The 19,566-nt window shown below is 45.6% G+C and overlaps 1 protein-coding gene across 3 annotated transcripts in view; it reads right to left on the bottom strand.

The window, feature by feature from the left end:
• The window catches only part of LOC307041308 (receptor-type tyrosine-protein phosphatase beta-like), a 109,738-nt gene that overhangs the window by 38,061 nt on the left and 52,111 nt on the right, over nucleotides 1-19,566 (bottom strand). Inside the window, exons 15-19 of one of the 3 annotated variants that reach the window (XM_079684623.1) lie at nucleotides 18,938-19,084; nucleotides 7,727-7,810; nucleotides 7,368-7,626; nucleotides 6,403-6,503; nucleotides 6,215-6,320 (exon numbers count right to left, since the gene is read on the bottom strand). In XM_079684623.1, the coding sequence (XP_079540749.1) occupies nucleotides 6,215-6,320; nucleotides 6,403-6,503; nucleotides 7,368-7,626; nucleotides 7,727-7,810; nucleotides 18,938-19,084 (697 nt within the window). Of the gene's footprint in view, nucleotides 1-6,214; nucleotides 6,321-6,402; nucleotides 6,504-7,367; nucleotides 7,627-7,726; nucleotides 7,811-18,937; nucleotides 19,085-19,566 lie in introns of those variants that run through there. The other 2 variants (XM_079684624.1, XM_079684625.1) reach the window with 2 other exon arrangements.

The raw sequence follows: 19,566 nt of genomic DNA, 5'->3' as shown, positions 1-19,566 counted from the left end.
GGAGGTGTGTTACAGTCCAGCAGAGACAGCACAGTGATAAACAGAGTTAGTGAGGAGGTGTGTTACAGTCCAGCAGAGACAGCACAGTGATAAACAGAGTTAGTGAGGAGGTTTGTTACAGTCCAGCAGAGACAGCACAGTGATAAACAGTGTTAGTGAGGAGTTGTGTTACAGTCCAGCAGAGACAGCACAGTGATAAACAGAGTTAGTGAGGAGGTTTGTTACAGTCCAGCAGAGACAGCACAGTGATAAACAGAGTTAGTGAGGAGGTGTGTTACAGTCCAGCAGAGACAGCACAGTGATAAACAGAGTTAGTGAGGAGGTGTGTTACAGTCCAGCAGAGACAGCACAGTGATAAACAGTGTTAGTGAGGAGGTGTGTTACAGTCCAGCAGAGACAGCACAGTGATAAACAGTGTTAGTGAGGAGGTGTGTTACAGTCCAGCAGAGACAGCACAGTGATAAACAGTGTTAGTGAGGAGGTGTGTTACAGTCCAGCAGAGGGCAGCACAGTGATAAACAGAGTTAGTGTGGAGGTTTGTTACAGTCCAGCAGAGACAGCACAGTGATAAACAGAGTTAGTGAGGAGGTGTGTTACAGTCCAGCAGAGACAGCACAGTGATAAACAGTGTTAGTGAGGAGGTGTGTTACAGTCCAGCAGAGACAGCACAGTGATAAACAGTGTTAGTGAGGAGGTGTGTTACAGTCCAGCAGAGACAGCACAGTGATAAACAGAGTTAGTGAGGAGGTTTGTTACAGTCCAGCAGAGACAGCACAGTGATAAACAGTGTTAGTGAGGAGGTGTGTTACAGTCCAGCAGAGACAGCACAGTGATAAACAGTGTTAGTGAGGAGGTGTGTTACAGTCCAGCAGAGACAGCACAGTGATAAACAGTGTTAGTGAGGAGGTGTGTTACAGTCCAGCAGAGACAGCACAGTGATAAACAGTGTTAGTGAGGAGGTGTGTTACAGTCCAGCAGAGACAGCACAGTGATAAACAGTGTTAGTCAGGAGGTGTGTTACAGTCCAGCAGAGACAGCACAGTGATAAACAGAGTTAGTGTGGAGGTTTGTTACAGTCCAGCAGAGACAGCACAGTGATAAACAGAGTTAGTGAGGAGGTGTGTTACAGTCCAGCAGAGACAGCACAGTGATAAACAGTGTTAGTCAGGAGGTGTGTTACAGTCCAGCAGAGACAGCACAGTGATAAACAGAGTTAGTGAGGAGGTGTGTTACAGTCCAGCAGAGGGCAGCACAGTGATAAACAGTGTTAGTGAGGAGGTGTGTTACAGTCCAGCAGAGACAGCACAGTGATAAACAGTGTTAGTGAGGAGGTGTGTTACAGTCCAGCAGAGACAGCACAGTGATAAACAGTGTTAGTGAGGAGGTGTGTTACAGTCCAGCAGAAACAGCACAGTGATAAACAGTGTTAGTGAGGAGGTGTGTTACAGTCCAGCAGAGACAGCACAGTGATAAACAGTGTTAGTGAGGAGGTGTGTTACAGTCCAGCAGAGACAGCACAGTGATAAACAGTGTTAGTGAGGAGGTGTGTTACAGTCCAGCAGAGACAGCACAGTGATAAACAGTGTTAGTGAGGAGGTGTGTTACAGTCCAGCAGAGACAGCACAGTGATAAACAGTGTTAGTGAGGAGGTGTGTTACAGTCCAGCAGAGACAGCACAGTGATAAACAGTGTTAGTGAGGAGGTGTGTTACAGTCCAGCAGAGACAGCAAAGTGATAAACAGTGTTAGTGAGGAGGTGTGTTACAGTCCAGCAGAGACAGCACAGTGATAAACAGTGTTAGTTAGGAGGTGTGTTACAGTCCAGCAGAGACAGCACAGTGATAAACAGTGTTAGTCAGGAGGTGTGTTACAGTCCAGCAGAGACAGCACAGTGATAAACAGTGTTAGTCAGGAGGTGTGTTACAGTCCAGCAGAGGGCAGCACAGTGATAAACAGTGTTACTGAGGAGGTGTGTTACAGTCCAGCAGAGACAGCACAGTGATAAACAGAGTTAGTTAGGAGGTGTGTTACAGTCCAGCAGAGACAGCACAGTGATAAACAGTGTTAGTGAGGAGGTGTGTTACAGTCCAGCAGAGACAGCACAGTGATAAACAGTGTTAGTGAGGAGGTGTGTTACAGTCCAGCAGAGACAGCACAGTGATAAACAGTGTTAGTCAGGAGGTGTGTTACAGTCCAGCAGAGACAGCACAGTGATAAACAGAGTTAGTGAGGAGGTGTGTTACAGTCCAGCAGAGACAGCACAGTGATAAACAGTGTTACTGAGGAGGTGTGTTACAGTCCAGCAGAGACAGCACAGTGATAAACAGTGTTAGTGAGGTGGTGTGTTACAGTCCAGCAGAGGGCAGCACAGTGATAAACAGTGTTACTGAGGAGGTGTGTTACAGTCCAGCAGAGACAGCACAGTGATAAACAGAGTTAGTTAGGAGGTGTGTTACAGTCCAGCAGAGACAGCAAAGTGATAAACAGTGTTAGTGAGGAGGTGTGTTACAGTCCAGCAGAGACAGCACAGTGATAAACAGTGTTAGTGAGGAGGTGTGTTACAGTCCAGCAGAGACAGCACAGTGATAAACAGTGTTAGTGAGGAGGTGTGTTACAGTCCAGCAGAGACAGCACAGTGATAAACAGTGTTAGTGAGGAGGTGTGTTACAGTCCAGCAGAGACAGCACAGTGATAAACAGTGTTAGTGAGGAGGTGTGTTACAGTCCAGCAGAGACAGCACAGTGATAAACAGTGTTAGTTAGGAGGTGTGTTACAGTCCAGCAGAGGGCAGCACAGTGATAAACAGTGTTACTGAGGAGGTGTGTTACAGTCCAGCAGAGACAGCACAGTGATAAACAGAGTTAGTTAGGAGGTGTGTTACAGTCCAGCAGAGACAGCACAGTGATAAACAGAGTTAGTGAGGAGGTGTGTTACAGTCCAGCAGAGACAGCACAGTGATAAACAGTGTTAGTGAGGAGGTGTGTTACAGTCCAGCAGAGACAGCACAGTGATAAACAGTGTTAGTTAGGAGGTGTGTTACAGTCCAGCAGAGGGCAGCACAGTGATAAACAGTGTTAGTGAGGAGGTGTGTTACAGTCCAGCAGAGACAGCACAGTGATAAACAGAGTTAGTGAGGAGGTGTGTTACAGTCCAGCAGAGACAGCACAGTGATAAACAGAGTTAGTGAGGAGGTGTGTTACAGTCCAGCAGAGGGCAGCACAGTGATAAACAGTGTTAGTGAGGAGGTGTGTTACAGTCCAGCAGAGACAGCACAGTGATAAACAGTGTTAGTGAGGAGGTGTGTTACAGTCCAGCAGAGGGCAGCACAGTGATAAACAGTGTTAGTGAGGAGGTGTGTTACAGTCCAGCAGAGACAGCACAGTGATAAACAGTGTTAGTGAGGAGGTGTGTTACAGTCCAGCAGAGGGCAGCACAGTGATAAACAGTGTTAGTTAGGAGGTGTGTTACAGTCCAGCAGAGGGCAGCACAGTGATAAACAGTGTTAGTTAGGAGGTGTGTTACAGTCCAGCAGAGGGCAGCACAGTGATAAACAGTGTTAGTTAGGAGGTGTGTTACAGTCCAGCAGAGACAGCACAGTGATAAACAGAGTTAGTGAGGAGGTGTGTTACAGTCCAGCAGAGACAGCACAGTGATAAACAGTGTTAGTTAGGAGGTGTGTTACAGTCCAGCAGAGGGCAGCACAGTGATAAACAGTGTTAGTTAGGAGGTGTGTTACAGTCCAGCAGAGGGCAGCACAGTGATAAACAGAGTTAGTGAGGAGGTGTGTTACAGTCCAGCAGAGACAGCACAGTGATAAACAGTGTTAGTGAGGAGGTGTGTTACAGTCCAGCAGAGACAGCACAGTGATAAACAGTGTTAGTGAGGAGGTGTGTTACAGTCCAGCAGAGACAGCACAGTGATAAACAGTGTTAGTGAGGAGGTGTGTTACAGTCCAGCAGAGACAGCACAGTGATAAACAGTGTTAGTGAGGAGGTGTGTTACAGCCCAGCAGAGACAGCACAGTGATAAACAGAGTTAGTGATGAGGTGTGTTACAGTCCAGCAGAGACAGCACAGTGATAAACAGTGTTAGTGAGGAGGTGTGTTACAGTCCAGCAGAGACAGCACAGTGATAAACAGAGTTAGTGAGGAGGTGTGTTACAGTCCAGCAGAGACAGCACAGTGATAAACAGTGTTAGTGAGGAGGTGTGTTACAGTCCAGCAGAGACAGCACAGTGATAAACAGTGTTAGTGAGGAGGTGTGTTACAGTCCAGCAGAGGGCAGCACAGTGATAAACAGTGTTGGTGAGGAGGTGTGTTACAGTCCAGCAGAGACAGCACAGTGATAAACAGTGTTAGTGAGGAGGTGTGTTACAGTCCAGCAGAGACAGCACAGTGATAAACAGTGTTAGTGAGGAGGTGTGTTACAGTCCAGCAGAGACAGCACAGTGATAAACAGTGTTAGTGAGGAGGTGTGTTATAGTCCAGCAGAGACAGCACAGTGATAAACAGTGTTAGTGAGGAGGTGTGTTACAGTCCAGCAGAGACAGCACAGTGATAAACAGTGTTAGTGAGGAGGTTTGTTACAGTCCAGCAGAGACAGCACAGTGATAAACAGAGTTAGTGAGGAGGTGTGTTACAGTCCAGCAGAGACAGCACTGTGATAAACAGAGTTAGTGAGGAGGTGTGTTACAGTCCAGCAGAGACAGCACAGTGATAAACAGAGTTAGTGAGGAGGTGTGTTACAGTCCAGCAGAGACAGCACAGTGATAAACAGAGTTAGTGAGGAGGTGTGTTACAGTCCAGCAGAGACAGAACAGTGATAAACAGTGTTAGTGAGGAGGTGTGTTACAGTCCAGCAGAGACAGCACAGTGATAAACAGTGTTAGTGAGGAGGTGTGTTACAGTCCAGCACAGTGATAAACAGTGATAAACAGAGTTAGTGAGGAGGTGTGTTACAGTCCAGCAGAGACAGCACAGTGATAAACAGAGTTAGTGAGGAGGTGTGTTACAGTCCAGCAGAGACAGCACAGTGATAAACAGAGTTAGTGAGGAGGTGTGTTACAGTCCAGCAGAGACAGAACAGTGATAAACAGTGTTAGTGAGGAGGTGTGTTACAGTCCAGCACAGTGATAAACAGTGATAAACAGTGTTAGTGAGGAGGTGTGTTACAGTCCAGCACAGTGATAAAGAGTGATAAACAGTGTTAGTGAGGAGGTGTGTTACAGTCCAGCACAGTGATAAAGAGTGATAAACAGTGTTAGTGAGGAGGTGTGTTACAGTCCAGCACAGTGATAAAGAGTGATAAACAGAGTTAGTGAGGAGGTGTGTTACAGTCCAGCAGAGACAGCACAGTGATAAACAGTGTTAGTGAGGAGGTGTGTTAAAGTCCAGCAGAGACAGCACAGTGATAAACAGTGTTAGTGAGGAGGTGTGTTACAGTCCAGCAGAGACAGCACAGTGATAAACAGTGTTAGTGAGGAGGTGTGTTACAGTCCAGCAGAGACAGCACAGTGATAAACAGTGTTAGTCAGGAGGTGTATTACAGCCCAGCAGAGACAGCACAGTGATAAACAGTGTTAGTCAGGAGGTGTGTTACAGTCCAGCAGAGACAGCACAGTGATAAACAGTGTTAGTGAGGAGGTGTGTTACAGTCAAGCAGAGGGCAGCACAGTGATAAACAGTGTTAGTGAGGAGGTGTGTTACAGTCCAGCAGAGGGCAGCACAGTGATAAACAGTGTTAGTGAGGAGGTGTGTTACAGTCCAGCAGAGACAGCACAGTGATAAACAGTGTTAGTGAGGAGGTGTGTTACAGTCCAGCAGAGACAGCACAGTGATAAACAGTGTTAGTGAGGAGGTGTGTTACAGTCCAGCAGAGACAGCACAGTGATAAACAGTGTTAGTGAGGAGGTGTGTTACAGTCCAGCAGAGGGCAGCACAGTGATAAACAGAGTTAGTGAGGAGGTGTGTTACAGTCCAGCAGAGACAGCACAGTGATAAACAGTGTTAGTGAGGAGGTGTGTTACAGTCCAGCAGAGACAGCACAGTGATAAACAGTGTTAGTGAGGAGGTGTGTTACAGTCCAGCAGAGACAGCACAGTGATAAACAATGTTATTGAGGAGGTGTGTTACAGTCCAGCAGAGACAGCACAGTGATAAACAGTGTTAGTGAGGAGGTAAGTTGTGTAATCACGTCTTTAAGTCATAGATACTTACACTTTACGACTCTTTTGTCTGCAAACCAGCAGAGCGGTGACCCCCACCATCATGACGACAAGGAACATGCCGGCACTGACACCCTCGATCACGCCGCTCAGAGGCTCTGAGGGAGGATACACAACGTTTTTATTTGTGGACATTTATTTGGTTTAAATGAAGACGTTAATGTCTGACGGGCAGCGGACCGGCCTCGGTGACAATGGGTAGTGACAGGTAGGTGTCGCTGTACAGAGGAGAGGCTCTCTGCTGGTCATCAAACAGCTGAGTGAACGCTCGGATGCTGAGCCTGCAGACACACAGAGAAAAGGTATGCCAAATACATCTAAGTTCAAAGTTCAAATGTTTAATCATCATATGCAAAGCCACAGTAGTTATGAAATGAAAATCTGAAGTCCCAGGCTTCTCCAACAATGCAACACAAATATATAGGACAGAAAACTATAAAATAGTGCAGAAAGAAACAGAGTAGAAATAAAATAGTGCAAGACAATGTTGACAGACTAATGTACAACTAATGCAGGAACATTACAATAACCCTCTACCCTAAGTAAAATAGAATAAGATCAGCTAAAACTAGATGTAAAATGATATACTATACAGTAAAGTAATGCTCTGCTTATTGTAATAATAGATATGTGAGATACGAACAGATGAATGCTATGGGTTTCTGAAGGCAGAGACCTCAGGGTTTTTAACATCCTTTGGACGCTTGATTATCAGGGTTGGGATGGTTACTTTAAAAATGGAATCCGTTAAATATACTAGTTACATGTAAGATGATGTAATCAGTAGTAATCAATAGTAATGTAATCTGAGCCAGTCTTTTGTTTTTTGTTAAAATTGCCAAATATTGTCACCTAACCCTGACCTCCTAATCCTGACTACAATTCCCACCAGCCTCTAAAGAGACAGAGAGATGGGTAACCTGTGCGAAAGACTACACAACGTCCAGAAAGAGGATCTAAGATTTGTTTGACTATTCTAAAGGTGGTTTTCTTTGTTAATGTGTGAAAAGTTTATTATTTTATTTTTGATTAAACCCAAGTCGTACATTCTGAACACATCAGCGGGAGCCAAGCAAGTGATCACAACTAAGAAAGAAAGTGTAAGGCGTCTAGTGGCCTGTTCATTAAACACATGAGATGGGTACCTATATGCAGTTCTGGGTTTCAGGGGCCCGTCACAGAACTGGCCGGTGCTGCTCTCTGCTGGTTGGACGTCTCTGCGCTGACAGGGCCCACCCAGAGGAGGAGCCCCCGAGCCCAGAACCAGCTGGAAGCTGTGCTGGCTGCTGTCACTGCAGCTGCTGGGGAAGAAGCCCGTCTGGAAGCTCTTTATGGAACTGTTGAATTTATAATCCCGATAGGAAGGAAGAGGATGCTGCTGCTGAGGCTGCTCGTCTTCATCACCTGCAGAGACACCAGACACAGGGTGATGAAGAGCTGCTCGTCTTCATCACCTGCAGAGAGACCAGACACAGGATGAAGAAGAGCTGCTCGTCTTCATCACCTGCAGAGACACCAGAGCTGCTCCTCTTCATCACCTGCAGAGAGACCAGACACAAGGCGATGAAGAGCTGCTCCTCTTCATCACCTGCAGAGGTCAGCATACAGGGACCAGACCTTCTTTAGGTCAGCATACAGGGACCAGACCTTCTTAAGGTCAGCATACTGGGACCAGACCTTCTTAAGGTCACCATACAGGGACCAGACCTTCTGTAGGTCAGCATACAGGGACCAGACCTTCTGTAGGTCACCATACAGGGACCAGACCTTCTTAAGGTCACTATACAGGGACCAGACCTTCTTAAGGTCAGCATACAGGGACTAAACCTTTTTTAGGTCACTATACAGGGACCAGACCTTCTTAAGGTCAGCATACAGGGACCAGACCTTCTTAAGGTCACCATACAGGGACCAGACCTTCTTAAGGTCACCATACAGGGACCAGACCTTCTTAAGGTCACTATACAGGGACCAGACCTTCTTAAGGTCAGCATACAGGGACCAGACCTTCTTAAGGTCACCATACAGGGACCAGACCTTCTTAAGGTCACTATACAGGGACCAGACCTTCTTAAGGTCAGCATACAGGGACTAAACCTTTTTTAGGTCACTATACAGGGACCAGACCTTCTTAAGGTCAGCATACAGGGACCAGACCTTCTTAAGGTCAGCATACAGGGACCAGACCTTCTTCAGGTCAGCATACAGGGACCAGACCTTCTTTAGGTCAGCATACAGGGACCAGACCTTCTTCAGGTCAGCATACAGGGACCAGACCTTTTTAAGGTCACCATACAGGGACCAGACCTTCTTAAGGTCACTATACAGGGACCAGATCTTCTTAAGGTCAGCATACAGGGACTAGACCTTTTTTAGGTCACTATACAGGGACCAGACCTTCTTAAGGTCAGTATATAGGGACCAGACCTTCTTTAGGTCAGCATACAGGAATCAGACCTTCTTTGGGTCAGCATACAGGGACCAGACCTTCTTCAGGTCAGCATACAGGGACTAGACCTTCTTAAGGTCATCATACAGGTACTAGACCTTCTTAAGGTCATCATACAGGGATCAGACCTTCTTAAGGTCAGCATATAGGGACCAGACCTTCTTAAGGTCAGCATACAGGGACTAGACCTTCTTCAGGTCAGCATACAGGGACTAGACCTTCTTAAGTTCATCATACAGGGATCAGACCTTCTTAAGGTCAGCATATAGGGACCAGACCTTCTTAAGGTCAGCATATAGGGACCAGACCTTCTTAAGGTCAGCATACAGGGACCAGACCTTCTTAATGTTAGCATACAGGGACCAGACCTTCTTTAGGACAGCATACAGGGACCAGACCTTCTTTAGGACAGCATACAGGGACCAGACCTTCTTTAGTTCAGCATACAGGGACCAGACCTTCTTTAGGTCAGCATACAGGGACCAGACCTTCTTTAGGTCAGCATACAGGGACCAGACCTTCTTTAGGTAAGCATACAGGGACCAGACCTTCTTAAGGTCAGCATACAGGGACCAGACCTTCTTAAGGTCAGCATACAGGGAGGCTACTTTTAAAAAATATATATTTTTTCATGGTTATATTTTTGACCTTCTTTTACAACTTATTGTCTAATGTAGTTTATGTTCGTACCACCAGACACCAAAGCAACTCCTTGTATAATAATAGATTATATTTATATAGCGCTTTTCTCGAACTCAAAGACGCTTTACAGTGTGAGGGAGGGTAGACAAACAAGGACAGGAAAAAATAGACAAAAACAACAAAACAAATAAAATAAACAGAAAAGGCAGTCAAGAGGAAGTTGATTGAGAGGAGGGGGCTTATGGATAAACAGAGTTGAAGAGTTGGGTTTTGAGGCGGGACTGGAGCAGGGTGAGGGACTCAGAATCAAGGAGGTCTTGGGGGAGGGAGTTCCAGAGCTTTGGGGCTGCCACAGAGAAGGCTCTATCCCCGAAGCTCCGGAGCTTAGCCTTGGGGGTGGAAAGCAAACCGGCTGAGGTGGATCTGAGAGTCCGGGGAGGATGGTAGAGGATGAGGAGGTCAGTGAGGTAGGGGGGGTAGATGGTGGAGGGCTTTGTAAGTGAGGACCAGGAGTTTGTAATGGATGCGGTGAGAAACGGGAAGCCAGTGGAGTTCTTTGAGGACGATGTGATGCCATGATTTGGCGTCGGTGAGGAGTCTGGTGGCTGCGTTCTGGACACGCTGGAGTCTATTGCGGGATGTACTGCTGATGCCGTAGAGGAGTGAGTTGCAATAGTGAAAGCGGGAGGAGATGAAGGCGTGAATGAGTCACTCAGCTGCAAGGCGGGTGAGAGTGGGACGGAGTTTGGCAATATTGCGGATGTGGAAAAATTAGATTTTAACAACTTGGCGGATGTGGGGCTCGAGGGAAAGGGTGGGGTCAAATATTACGCTAGGGTTGCGTGCCTGGGTGGAGGGGGAAACAGGGGTGCCATCGATGGTGACTGTGAGGTTGGGGGTTTTGCTGAGGGTGGATTTGCAGCTGATGAGGAGGAGTTCAGTTATATTGCTGTTGAGTTTGAGGAAGTTGTGTTGCATCCAGGATTTTATTGCAGTCAGACAGGATTTGATGTGGGTGAGGGGGGGGGGGGGGGGGGGGGGGGGTTGTGAGGGTCCCGTGGCGTGCAGTTGTGACGCTCCTGGGCTCCTTCAGCTTCATAAAGGGATGCAAATAGCTTTCAACTGATTGCAATGTATTCCCATCTTCGATTCTGGGATTTGACGCTCATGGAAGCACGGCATTCGTTTGTGTCGGCTGCCTAAAGGCAATGTGAGCGTGCATTCCCATTGGATAACGGAGAATTGTACATTACACTACATTGCATTTAGCTGAGGCTTTTATCCAAAGCGACTTACAATAAGTGCGTTCGGCCAAGAAGATACAACCTTGAAGAAAACAGAATCATATAAGTACATCAGGTTTCATAGAGCCAAACATTTCAAGTGCTACTCAACTGGCTTTAGATAAGCCAGTCCTTTATTAGTATATAAGTGCTTTGTTAGTACACCCAGAAGTAAGTACTCCCCTTACTGTCGATTGATTTTACAGTGATATCTGCACTACTCATCGACTAAAAAACACCAGATTTTCCTTGTTAATTACACAACATTGATTGGTTTAAATTGTGTGCAATGCTTTTGTATTTTTCCCCTTCGATTCGGAGAAACAAATATTTTTTCGGAGTAAAGGATGGCAGAAGACACTACACTACCCAGAATCCCCAGCTATCATTTAGGACTACACCATGTGCTCTGTTTGACAAGCCCCGTGATTAATTCTCAAGCTCTGTGATTGGTTGACCTCCAACTGCATTCCATTCATTCCAATGGCTGGCGTCTATGTCACGTGATCTTCAAATTTCTCCCTGCAGAAAAAAAAAACATGGTCGAACTTCGTTTTATTCTCGGTGGAAAATGCCTATTTTAAAGTTAGTTTGGCCATTAAAATGCGTTTTGATGTCATTTGATGCGAGAAATATAAGTTGTTATTTCAGAGTATGTGTGCAGTGGATGTACATGATCTTTAGTTTGCTAGTTATTACAAAGATTACTTCAGGAAATTGTGTCCATACAACGTTTTAATTGTTACCAAGGTGGTTGCAAGGGACGCTGCTACAATATTATTTATGTTATGTTGTGTAACTGTTTAATGGTGTTATCTTTATTGCTACCCCTTCCCCGTCAATGTATAGTGTTGGTCCACAGCGCAAACGTATTAGTTGAACAAAATCCGCATCTAAAATTGCGGCATAGATACGTTATTTTCCCCTGTGCAATTCCAGTCTCACATCTCACATCACATCGTCATTAACAAATACCGGAAACAGACCAAAAACTTTTTTTAAGAATAAAATAATACTTTATTCCGAGCGTGCTTGCTTTTCTCTCTGAAAGTCCTCACATAACGGCATTGTAATACACGGTTCGGCTGCATTAAATATTACATATCTGCCGTAGTTCTCTATTTATAGAGCTCTGATGAGAAGAGTTCTAGACAAACATGAGGAACTGTCGCCAACACTGAAAACGTGACGTGGATCATAAATATATCAGCAATGAAACAACATCTTCCATTTCTCTTCACACAATACGTTTCCTTGCAGTATCAACACTAATTCGGCTGACTTTTATATTTGATTCAATTGGTAGATAGGCTGTATTTACACCATAAAGGTGCACAGCTGATAGAAAGGGACACCTAGTGGTTAAAGCATGTTATTGAATTTCAATATTTTAATTATTAGATATTAATAGGATCTCTATAAAGTTTATTCATTACTCGTTATTCTCTACTAATAGTTAATTAAAGACTGTATATAATCAATATTTTGCACATCCCTTTCAAGATTTCAAGATTTTCTAAGGTTTATTGACATGTCATATTCACAACTACGGTGTAGTTATGCAATGAATGAACAACTTGGGTCGCAGGTTCCTCAATAGTGCATTACAAGACATCTATCAATATGTGTGCATACCTCCAGCAATGTTAACTATGTTGAAGCACTTATTTTAACTGATATTATACATATGTATTATACTCTTATAAGATGTATGTAGATATTTCATCTCCAGCCTTGTCAGGTATTGAACAATCAATACATAAAGAACACAGAATTATTAAATATGAAACACAGAATTTGTGTGATTATACTAAATGATTTACAAATAAACACCACTGCATATTTACAACTGTTACACATGCTGATGTGACGCAAATGTTTCCAACTTGGGATCAATAAAGTATATCTTATCTTAAGATGATCGATGGCTTCTGCCATATTTGCAAAATGTGACTCTGAACCTTGAGAAGTGCATGTTTCAGGCTTATCAATGAACAACAGGAGGGGTCACAGACATAAGACCAGCTGTTAAATAAAGCTCTTCTGACCTTAGCTGGCATGTGGGTATATATTAAAGCTGCCCATTATGGACACAAGCAATTTTCACCCATTTATTTTATTTATTTAACCTTTATTTAACCAGATAAAAAGCATTGAGATAAAATCTCATTTACAATGCTGACCTGGCCAAGAAGGCAGCAACGTTACACATAACACATAACACAAACATATCAAATACAGAGAACATAATTAAGAAAACAAAAGACGAAAAAAGCAGTTACTACATTGTGCACGTAAGGACAGTAAGAAAGGCACTACTTATTACTGCAAGAACAGCTGGTGTCACGATTCTCATGTTATGTCACGTTTATGGTTTTGTAGGTTTGGGTGTTTTTGCTGTTTTCCATGTCATGTTTTCCTTTGGGTTATTGTCTGGTCCTTTTCCCTGTGTGTTCCTCTTGTCATTAGTTTCCCTGGTGTGTCTAATGGTCTGATTGTGTTCACCTGGGCCCCTGTGTTTTCTCCTCCCTCCTCACCTGTGTCTTGTTGTGTGATTGAGTCTTGTGTGTATTTAAGTTCTGGGTTGTCTGTCTGTCTTGGTCGGTTCGTCTTGTTCACTGACTAGTTCTGCGGTGAGTGTTCTGTTTGTCATTGTATATATATATCATAGCCTTGAAATAAAGGAAGTTTCAGTTTATATCTGCATTTGGGTCCTGCTTGTTTCACAAACCGTGACAGCTGGTGGTAAGGACTTCTGACAACTTCAATTTAAAACAGGCTATAGAGACAAGTGCCGTCAGTTTGAGGCGTGATTGAAGGTCATTCCAAGACCAAGGACCATCATAAAAGAGACTCCTTTTCCCAGCCTCAGTCCGCACAGCAGGAACCTGGAACCGTATCCAGGCACTGGATCTGAGGTTGTAAAAGTCACAAACTGGAGCAAATCTGGCGCATATGTAGAGTGGAAGATTTCCTAAAATGGCTTTATACATGAATAAAAACCAATGCTGCATCCTACGCATAGTGAGTGAGGACCATCCAGTTAGGCTATACAGTGTGCAATGATGAGTCCTATAGGGTGCATTTAATATATAACGCAGTGCAGCATGGTAGAGTGGGTCAAGTTTGGCCAAGACAGTGGGACAGGCAAATCTATAAATGGTGTCACCGTAGTCCAGCTGGGACAGGAATAAGCCAGAGACCAACCTTTTACGGGATGAAGTTGAAAAACAACATTTAAGTCTGTAAAGGAAGCCAAGAGTGAATTTCAATTTCTTTGTTAGAACTTCGATATGGTGTTTGAAGTTCAGATTACTGTCCAACCAAAAGCCCAGATATTTGTAGATATCAACAAACTCAACAGAGATGCCATCAAGGGTGTCGATGGAGAGGCAAGAGGACGCTGACTTGGGAGCAAAGAGCATTGCTTTGGTTTTCTTACTGTTCAAAAGCAGTTTGGAATCAAGAAGTGCATGCTGCAGCGTGATAAAATCAGATTTTAAATTGGAAACGGCCATGTCCAGAGAAGGAGCACATGAATATACAATAGTGTCATCAGCATACATATGATAGGTAGAAAATTGCATCTGATTACAAATATTGTTTACATATAATAAAAAGAGCAAAGGCCCCAAAATAGAGCCCTGTGGATCGCCCTTCTCCAAGGTGACAGGGTCAGAGACAGTGCTACCCAACCTGACGCATTGAGTACGGTCGGTTAGATAACTCTGAAACCAGCAAATGGCATTAGGACCGAAACGAGACACCAACATAACATTAGACATAATATGGTGATCTACAGTCTCAAATGCTTTGGCTAGGTCAATAAACAATGCAACACAAACAGATTTGTTATCCAAAGCAGCCTTGATATCATCTAAGACTTTCAGACTGGCAGTCACAGTACTGTGCTTTGATCTGAATCCAGATTGCATAGGGTTAAGGATGTTGTGTGAATTTAAAAAAAGTTTTAGTTGAGTAGAAACTAGGGACTCAAGAATCTTTGATAACACAGAAAGATTTGAGATAGGACGATAATTATTTAACTCAGTGGGATCACCAGCTTTCAAGAGGGGCGATACCAGAGCTTGCTTCCACAGAGCTGGCAGTGTGTGAGTGGACAGGGAGAGATTAAAAATATCAGTTACTGGTTGTGCTATAATCTGAGCTGCAATTTTTAAAAAGAACGGGTCGAGGCCGTTAGGCCCGGCAGACTTTTTAGGATCAATTGAGTGCAAACCCTGTAAGACTTCAGAGACCGAGAAAGAAGCAAAATCAAAAACATTTATTAATTATATGTTTTAAATTTGAGTGTTTCCTATCCCCTAAACCTCCAGGGATGTACACAGTTTAATACAACTGGCAACTTCTTATTATGGGAAATACGAAAACGTCTTTTAAAACTACAACTCCCAGTAGAGACATGCCATAGATAGAGAACATGTTGTGAAACACAATAGCCAGCATGTGTAGTTCTGGGGACGGGGTGGGGGAGGGGGGGACGGGGTGGACCCGTTCAAATCCAGTTTTGGACAGTCTGCCGTGGTTCCATCAAGTGCTGTTCGACGCTCGGCGTAACCCTCGGAGCACACTCTCCAATCACAGAGCTTGAGGACTATCACAGGGTTTGTCAAGCGGAGAGAATACTTACTTCCGGGTGTAATATTCTCTAAAGCAAATGGGCTGCTCCGACCCTCGGTCCTGACGGACTCCAACTTGTGTTTATTAATCAAACAAATAAATAAACACAAGGATAATTATGTGTTATTGTTGAGTAAATGGAGAATTGCACAGGGGAAAATAACGTATCTATGCCGCAATTTTAGATGCGGATTTTGTTAAACTAATACGTTTGCGCTGTGGACCAACACTATACATTGACGGGGAAGGGGGTAGCAATAAAGATAACACCACTAAACAGTTACACAACATAACAGAAACAATATCGATAGCAGCGTCCCTAGCAACCACCTTGGTAACAATGAAAACGTTGTATGGACACCATTTCCTGAAGTAATTTTCGTAATAACTAGCAAACTAAAGATCATGTACATCCACTGCACACATACTCTGAAATAACAACTCATATTTCGCGCATCAAATGACATCAAAATGCATTTTAATGGCCAAACTAACTTTAAAAAAGGCATTTTACACCGAGAATAAAACGAAGTTCGGCCATGTTTTTTTTTTCTGCAGGGAGAAATTTCAAGATCACGTGACATAGACGCCAGCCATTGGAATGAATGGAATGCAGTTGGAGGTCAACCAATCACAGAGCTTGAGAACTAATCACGGGGTTTGTCAAACAGAGCACATGGTGTAGTCCTAAACGATAGCTGGGGATTCTGGGTAGTGTAGTGTCTTCTGCAATCCTTTACTCCGAAAAAATATTTGTTTCTCCGAATCGAAGGGGAAAAATACAAAAGCATTGCACACAATTTAAACCAATCAATGTTGTGTAATTAACAAGGAAATCTGGTGTTTTTTAGTCGATGAGTAGTGCAGATATCACTGTAAAATCAATAGACAGTAAGGGGAGTACTTACTTCTGGGTGTAAAATTCTCCGTTATCCAATGGGAATGGACGCTCACATTGCCTTTAAGGGCAGCCGACACAAACGAATGCCCTGCTTCCATGAGCGTCAAATCCCGCCGCAGATGGGAATACATTGCAATCAGTTGAAAGCTATTTGTGTCCCTTTATGAAGCTGAAGGAGCCTCGGCGCGTCCCAACTGCACGCCACGGGACCCTGACCAAACGTTGCTCCTGGACGATTATGGAGTGAGAGTGTGTTGGATAAAGAGGAAGGGGCCGAGTACTGAACCTTGGGGAACACCTTGGGTGACTGAAGCTGTTGTTGAGGGATATGAAGTGGGGTCTGTCGGAGAGGTAGGACTGGAGCCACCTGAGTGCAGTACCTTCGATACCGATGTCTTGGAGTCGGGTGAGCAGGATGTTGTGGCTCACGGTATCGAAGGCTGCACTCAGGTCGAGGAGGATGAGGATGTTCAGGGAACCGGTGACAGCAGAGGTGAGGAGGTCATTGAGGACTTTGATGAGTGCCGTTTCTGTGCTGTGGTGGGGACGAAATCCAGACTGAAGGGGTTCGTAAAGCTGGTTGGTTTGGAGATGGCGGTGGAGTTTGGAGATGATGAGTTCTATTTTTTTTTTAGAGAAAGGGGAGGTTGGAGATGGGGCGGTAATTACTGAGGGAGGAGGGATCCAGACCGGGTTTCTTGAGGATGGGAGTGACAGCAGCAGTTTTGAAGGCAGAGGGAACGGTTCCTTGGGACAGGGAGGAGTTGAAAAGGTTGACAAGGTAGGGGCAGAGGAAGGGGAGGCAGGACTTCAGGAGAGGGGTGGGTAGAGGGTCAAGGGAGTAGGTTGTGGGTTTGGAGGAGCTGATCAGTTGGAGTATTTCAGGGGGGGTAACCAGAGTGAACTGGGAGAGAATGCCGTGGGGAGGAGGGCTCGGGAGGTCAAGGGAGATGGAGGGAGAAATTGTGGCGGTGGATGTTGGGGGAGATGTTTGTTTGTCAGATGCAGCGGATAGGGAGAGATTAATGGCAGTGATTTTGTCAGAGAAAAACTGTAGGAATGAACTGCATGTGGAAGTGGAGGAAGGGAGGGTGTCAGCACGGGGTTTGAGGAGCTTGTTGACGGTGGAGAAGAGGGTCCTGGGGTTACGGGAGGGGTCGATGAAGATTGTGGAGAGGTAAGCAGATTTTGCGGCATTGAGGGCGTCTCTGTAGGTAGTGTGATGGAGTTTGTAGGATTCATGGTGAACTGTGAGGGATGATTTCATGGTTAGGCGTTCAAGCCGGCGGCTGGTTTTCTTCAGCTTACGGAGTGCAGGGGTGAACCAGGGTGAGGAGGTTTTAAAAGTGACATTTTTCCTTTTGAGGGGGGCCAGGCTGTTTAGGGAGGCAAGTAGGGTGGAATTAAGGTGGTTGAGTTGTTCATCGGGTGAGCTGAGGTTCGAGTCCAGGGGGAGAGTAGAGGATAGCAGGTCGGAGAGGTGCTGGGGATCAACAGAGCGTAAATTACGGAAAGTGATGTTCCTGGATGGGGGGGGTGGCGGACGGGGGAGGCGATGGTGAACTGTATGAGTTTGTGGTCAGAGAGGGGAAAGGGGCAGGGGTGGAGGTCGAGTCCTGGGAGGTTGGTTGAGCAGACAAGGTCAAGGATGTGTCCTTTATCATGGGTGGGGAAGGTGACATATTGGGTAAATGAGACATTGTCCAGAAGGGACGAGAATTCAGAAGCGAGTTTGCAGGTGGGGGAGTCCATGTGGATGTTGAGGTCGCCGAGGAGTAACAGACGTGGGGGGAGGGATGGAGCAATGGTGAGGAGTTCAGTGAGATCAGATAGGAAGCAGCGGTGTGGTTTGGGGGGCCGGTAAATGAGGATAACTGTCAATGAGGGAGGGGCTTTGAAGGCGAGGCATTCGAAGGATGGTGCTGAGGGGAGGGTGAGTTCTGTAATCCGGATGTTCTGGTTGTAGATGACAGCCAGCCCACCACCACGGCGTGAGGGGCGGGGTTTAGTGATGTAATTAAAAGCAGAGGGGGATGTTTGATTGAGGCAGAAGAAGTCATTGGGTAGTTGCCAGGTTTCAGTGAGCAGAAGGAAGTCGATGGATTTGTCCAGAATTAGTTCGTGGAGGATGTGGGCTTTATTGTTTAGTGACCGGATATTGAGGAGGGCAAGATTGGTCAAGTGGGGGGTTGGAGGGGTGGTGGCAGGCTGGAGAGGTATGAGGTTGGCTTGGTTAGCAGCGCGGGGGTGGGCATGAGAGGGGGGGTGGTGGAGCAGAGGAGGGGGGCTTGATGGTGGGGAGAAATGGCTTGCTATAGCAGCGATAGCGGCTAGCGGGCTAGGTGCACAGAGGTGGAGGATTGTTGTGGAGACGAGGAAGATCCACGACATGGCAGGAGGATGTGAGCAGCGGGACGGAACATATGTACCCCAGAGATGAAGGCAGGAAGCAGAGAGAGCCCACGGTTGTTGCCTGGGACGGAGACAGACAAGTAGGCGAAGTAGCAGATAGCATAAGTCACCAGGCACTTTGTTGGATGAGTGAGGGGTGCCGGCTTCAGCCAGCAGCCGAGGCAGGAGTCCAAAATAAGTTAAAATTAAAAACAATGTGCAATGCAGAAAAGGATAGAGGGGTAACAGAGGCGGAGAAGCGGCGAGCAGTCAATGCCAGCGTCCTCTCCGAGCGAGACACAGTCTGTTGAATGTGTGAAGAAACCTGATTCTAACCCTAAATTCTGGATGAAAGACTTTAACACAGGACGCTGAGCATCACATTGTCCTGAGGGATTTTATATTCACCCTGAGACTCGGACACCACCAGCGTGAAGAACCTGACGGCTCCGTGAGCGTCACTGAACCAGCTGCAGTTCACCTGGAAGACCACCGAGGACTCTGTGACCGCAGAGAAAACACTGATCCTGGTGCTGGGGAGGGGCACCGGAGGACCTGCAGGAAACAGGAAGTCATCAACAGGAAACAGGGAGTGCTTTACAGGGACAGGAAGTGATTTACAGGAACAGGAAACAGGAAGTGATTAACAGAAACAGGAAACAGGAAGTGCTTTACAGGACAGTGTTTCCCCTAGGATGGAGTCATAGCAGCGGTACTAAGGCACCTGGGCCCAGCATAATGTGAGCGTGGAGCGCGTGGAATTGTTTAGTGTGTGCACGTGCGAAGTGCGCCAATTTGTTTCTATGTGTCTGCCAGCACAAGAAAGGCTCTTGAGGCCTAGTACCAGGGCCGGTTCTAGCCAATTTGATGCCCTAGGTGAGATTTTATATACAAAGAATAAATGAAAAATCTCTAGAAAGAGAAATACACAAAAAAAACAGAAACGTATTGACATAGGTAATATACGTCAACATGGCTTCAAATGTATTCAGTATTGTATGAACATGTTTGAAATGGGGGGTGGACGTCACATCCTC

The sequence above is a fragment of the Notothenia rossii genome (genome assembly GCF_949606895.1).
Source record: "Notothenia rossii genome assembly, chromosome: 5".
Classification (NCBI taxonomy): domain Eukaryota; kingdom Metazoa; phylum Chordata; class Actinopteri; order Perciformes; family Nototheniidae; genus Notothenia; species Notothenia rossii.
This window is presented reverse-complemented; position numbering and strand designations above follow the sequence as displayed.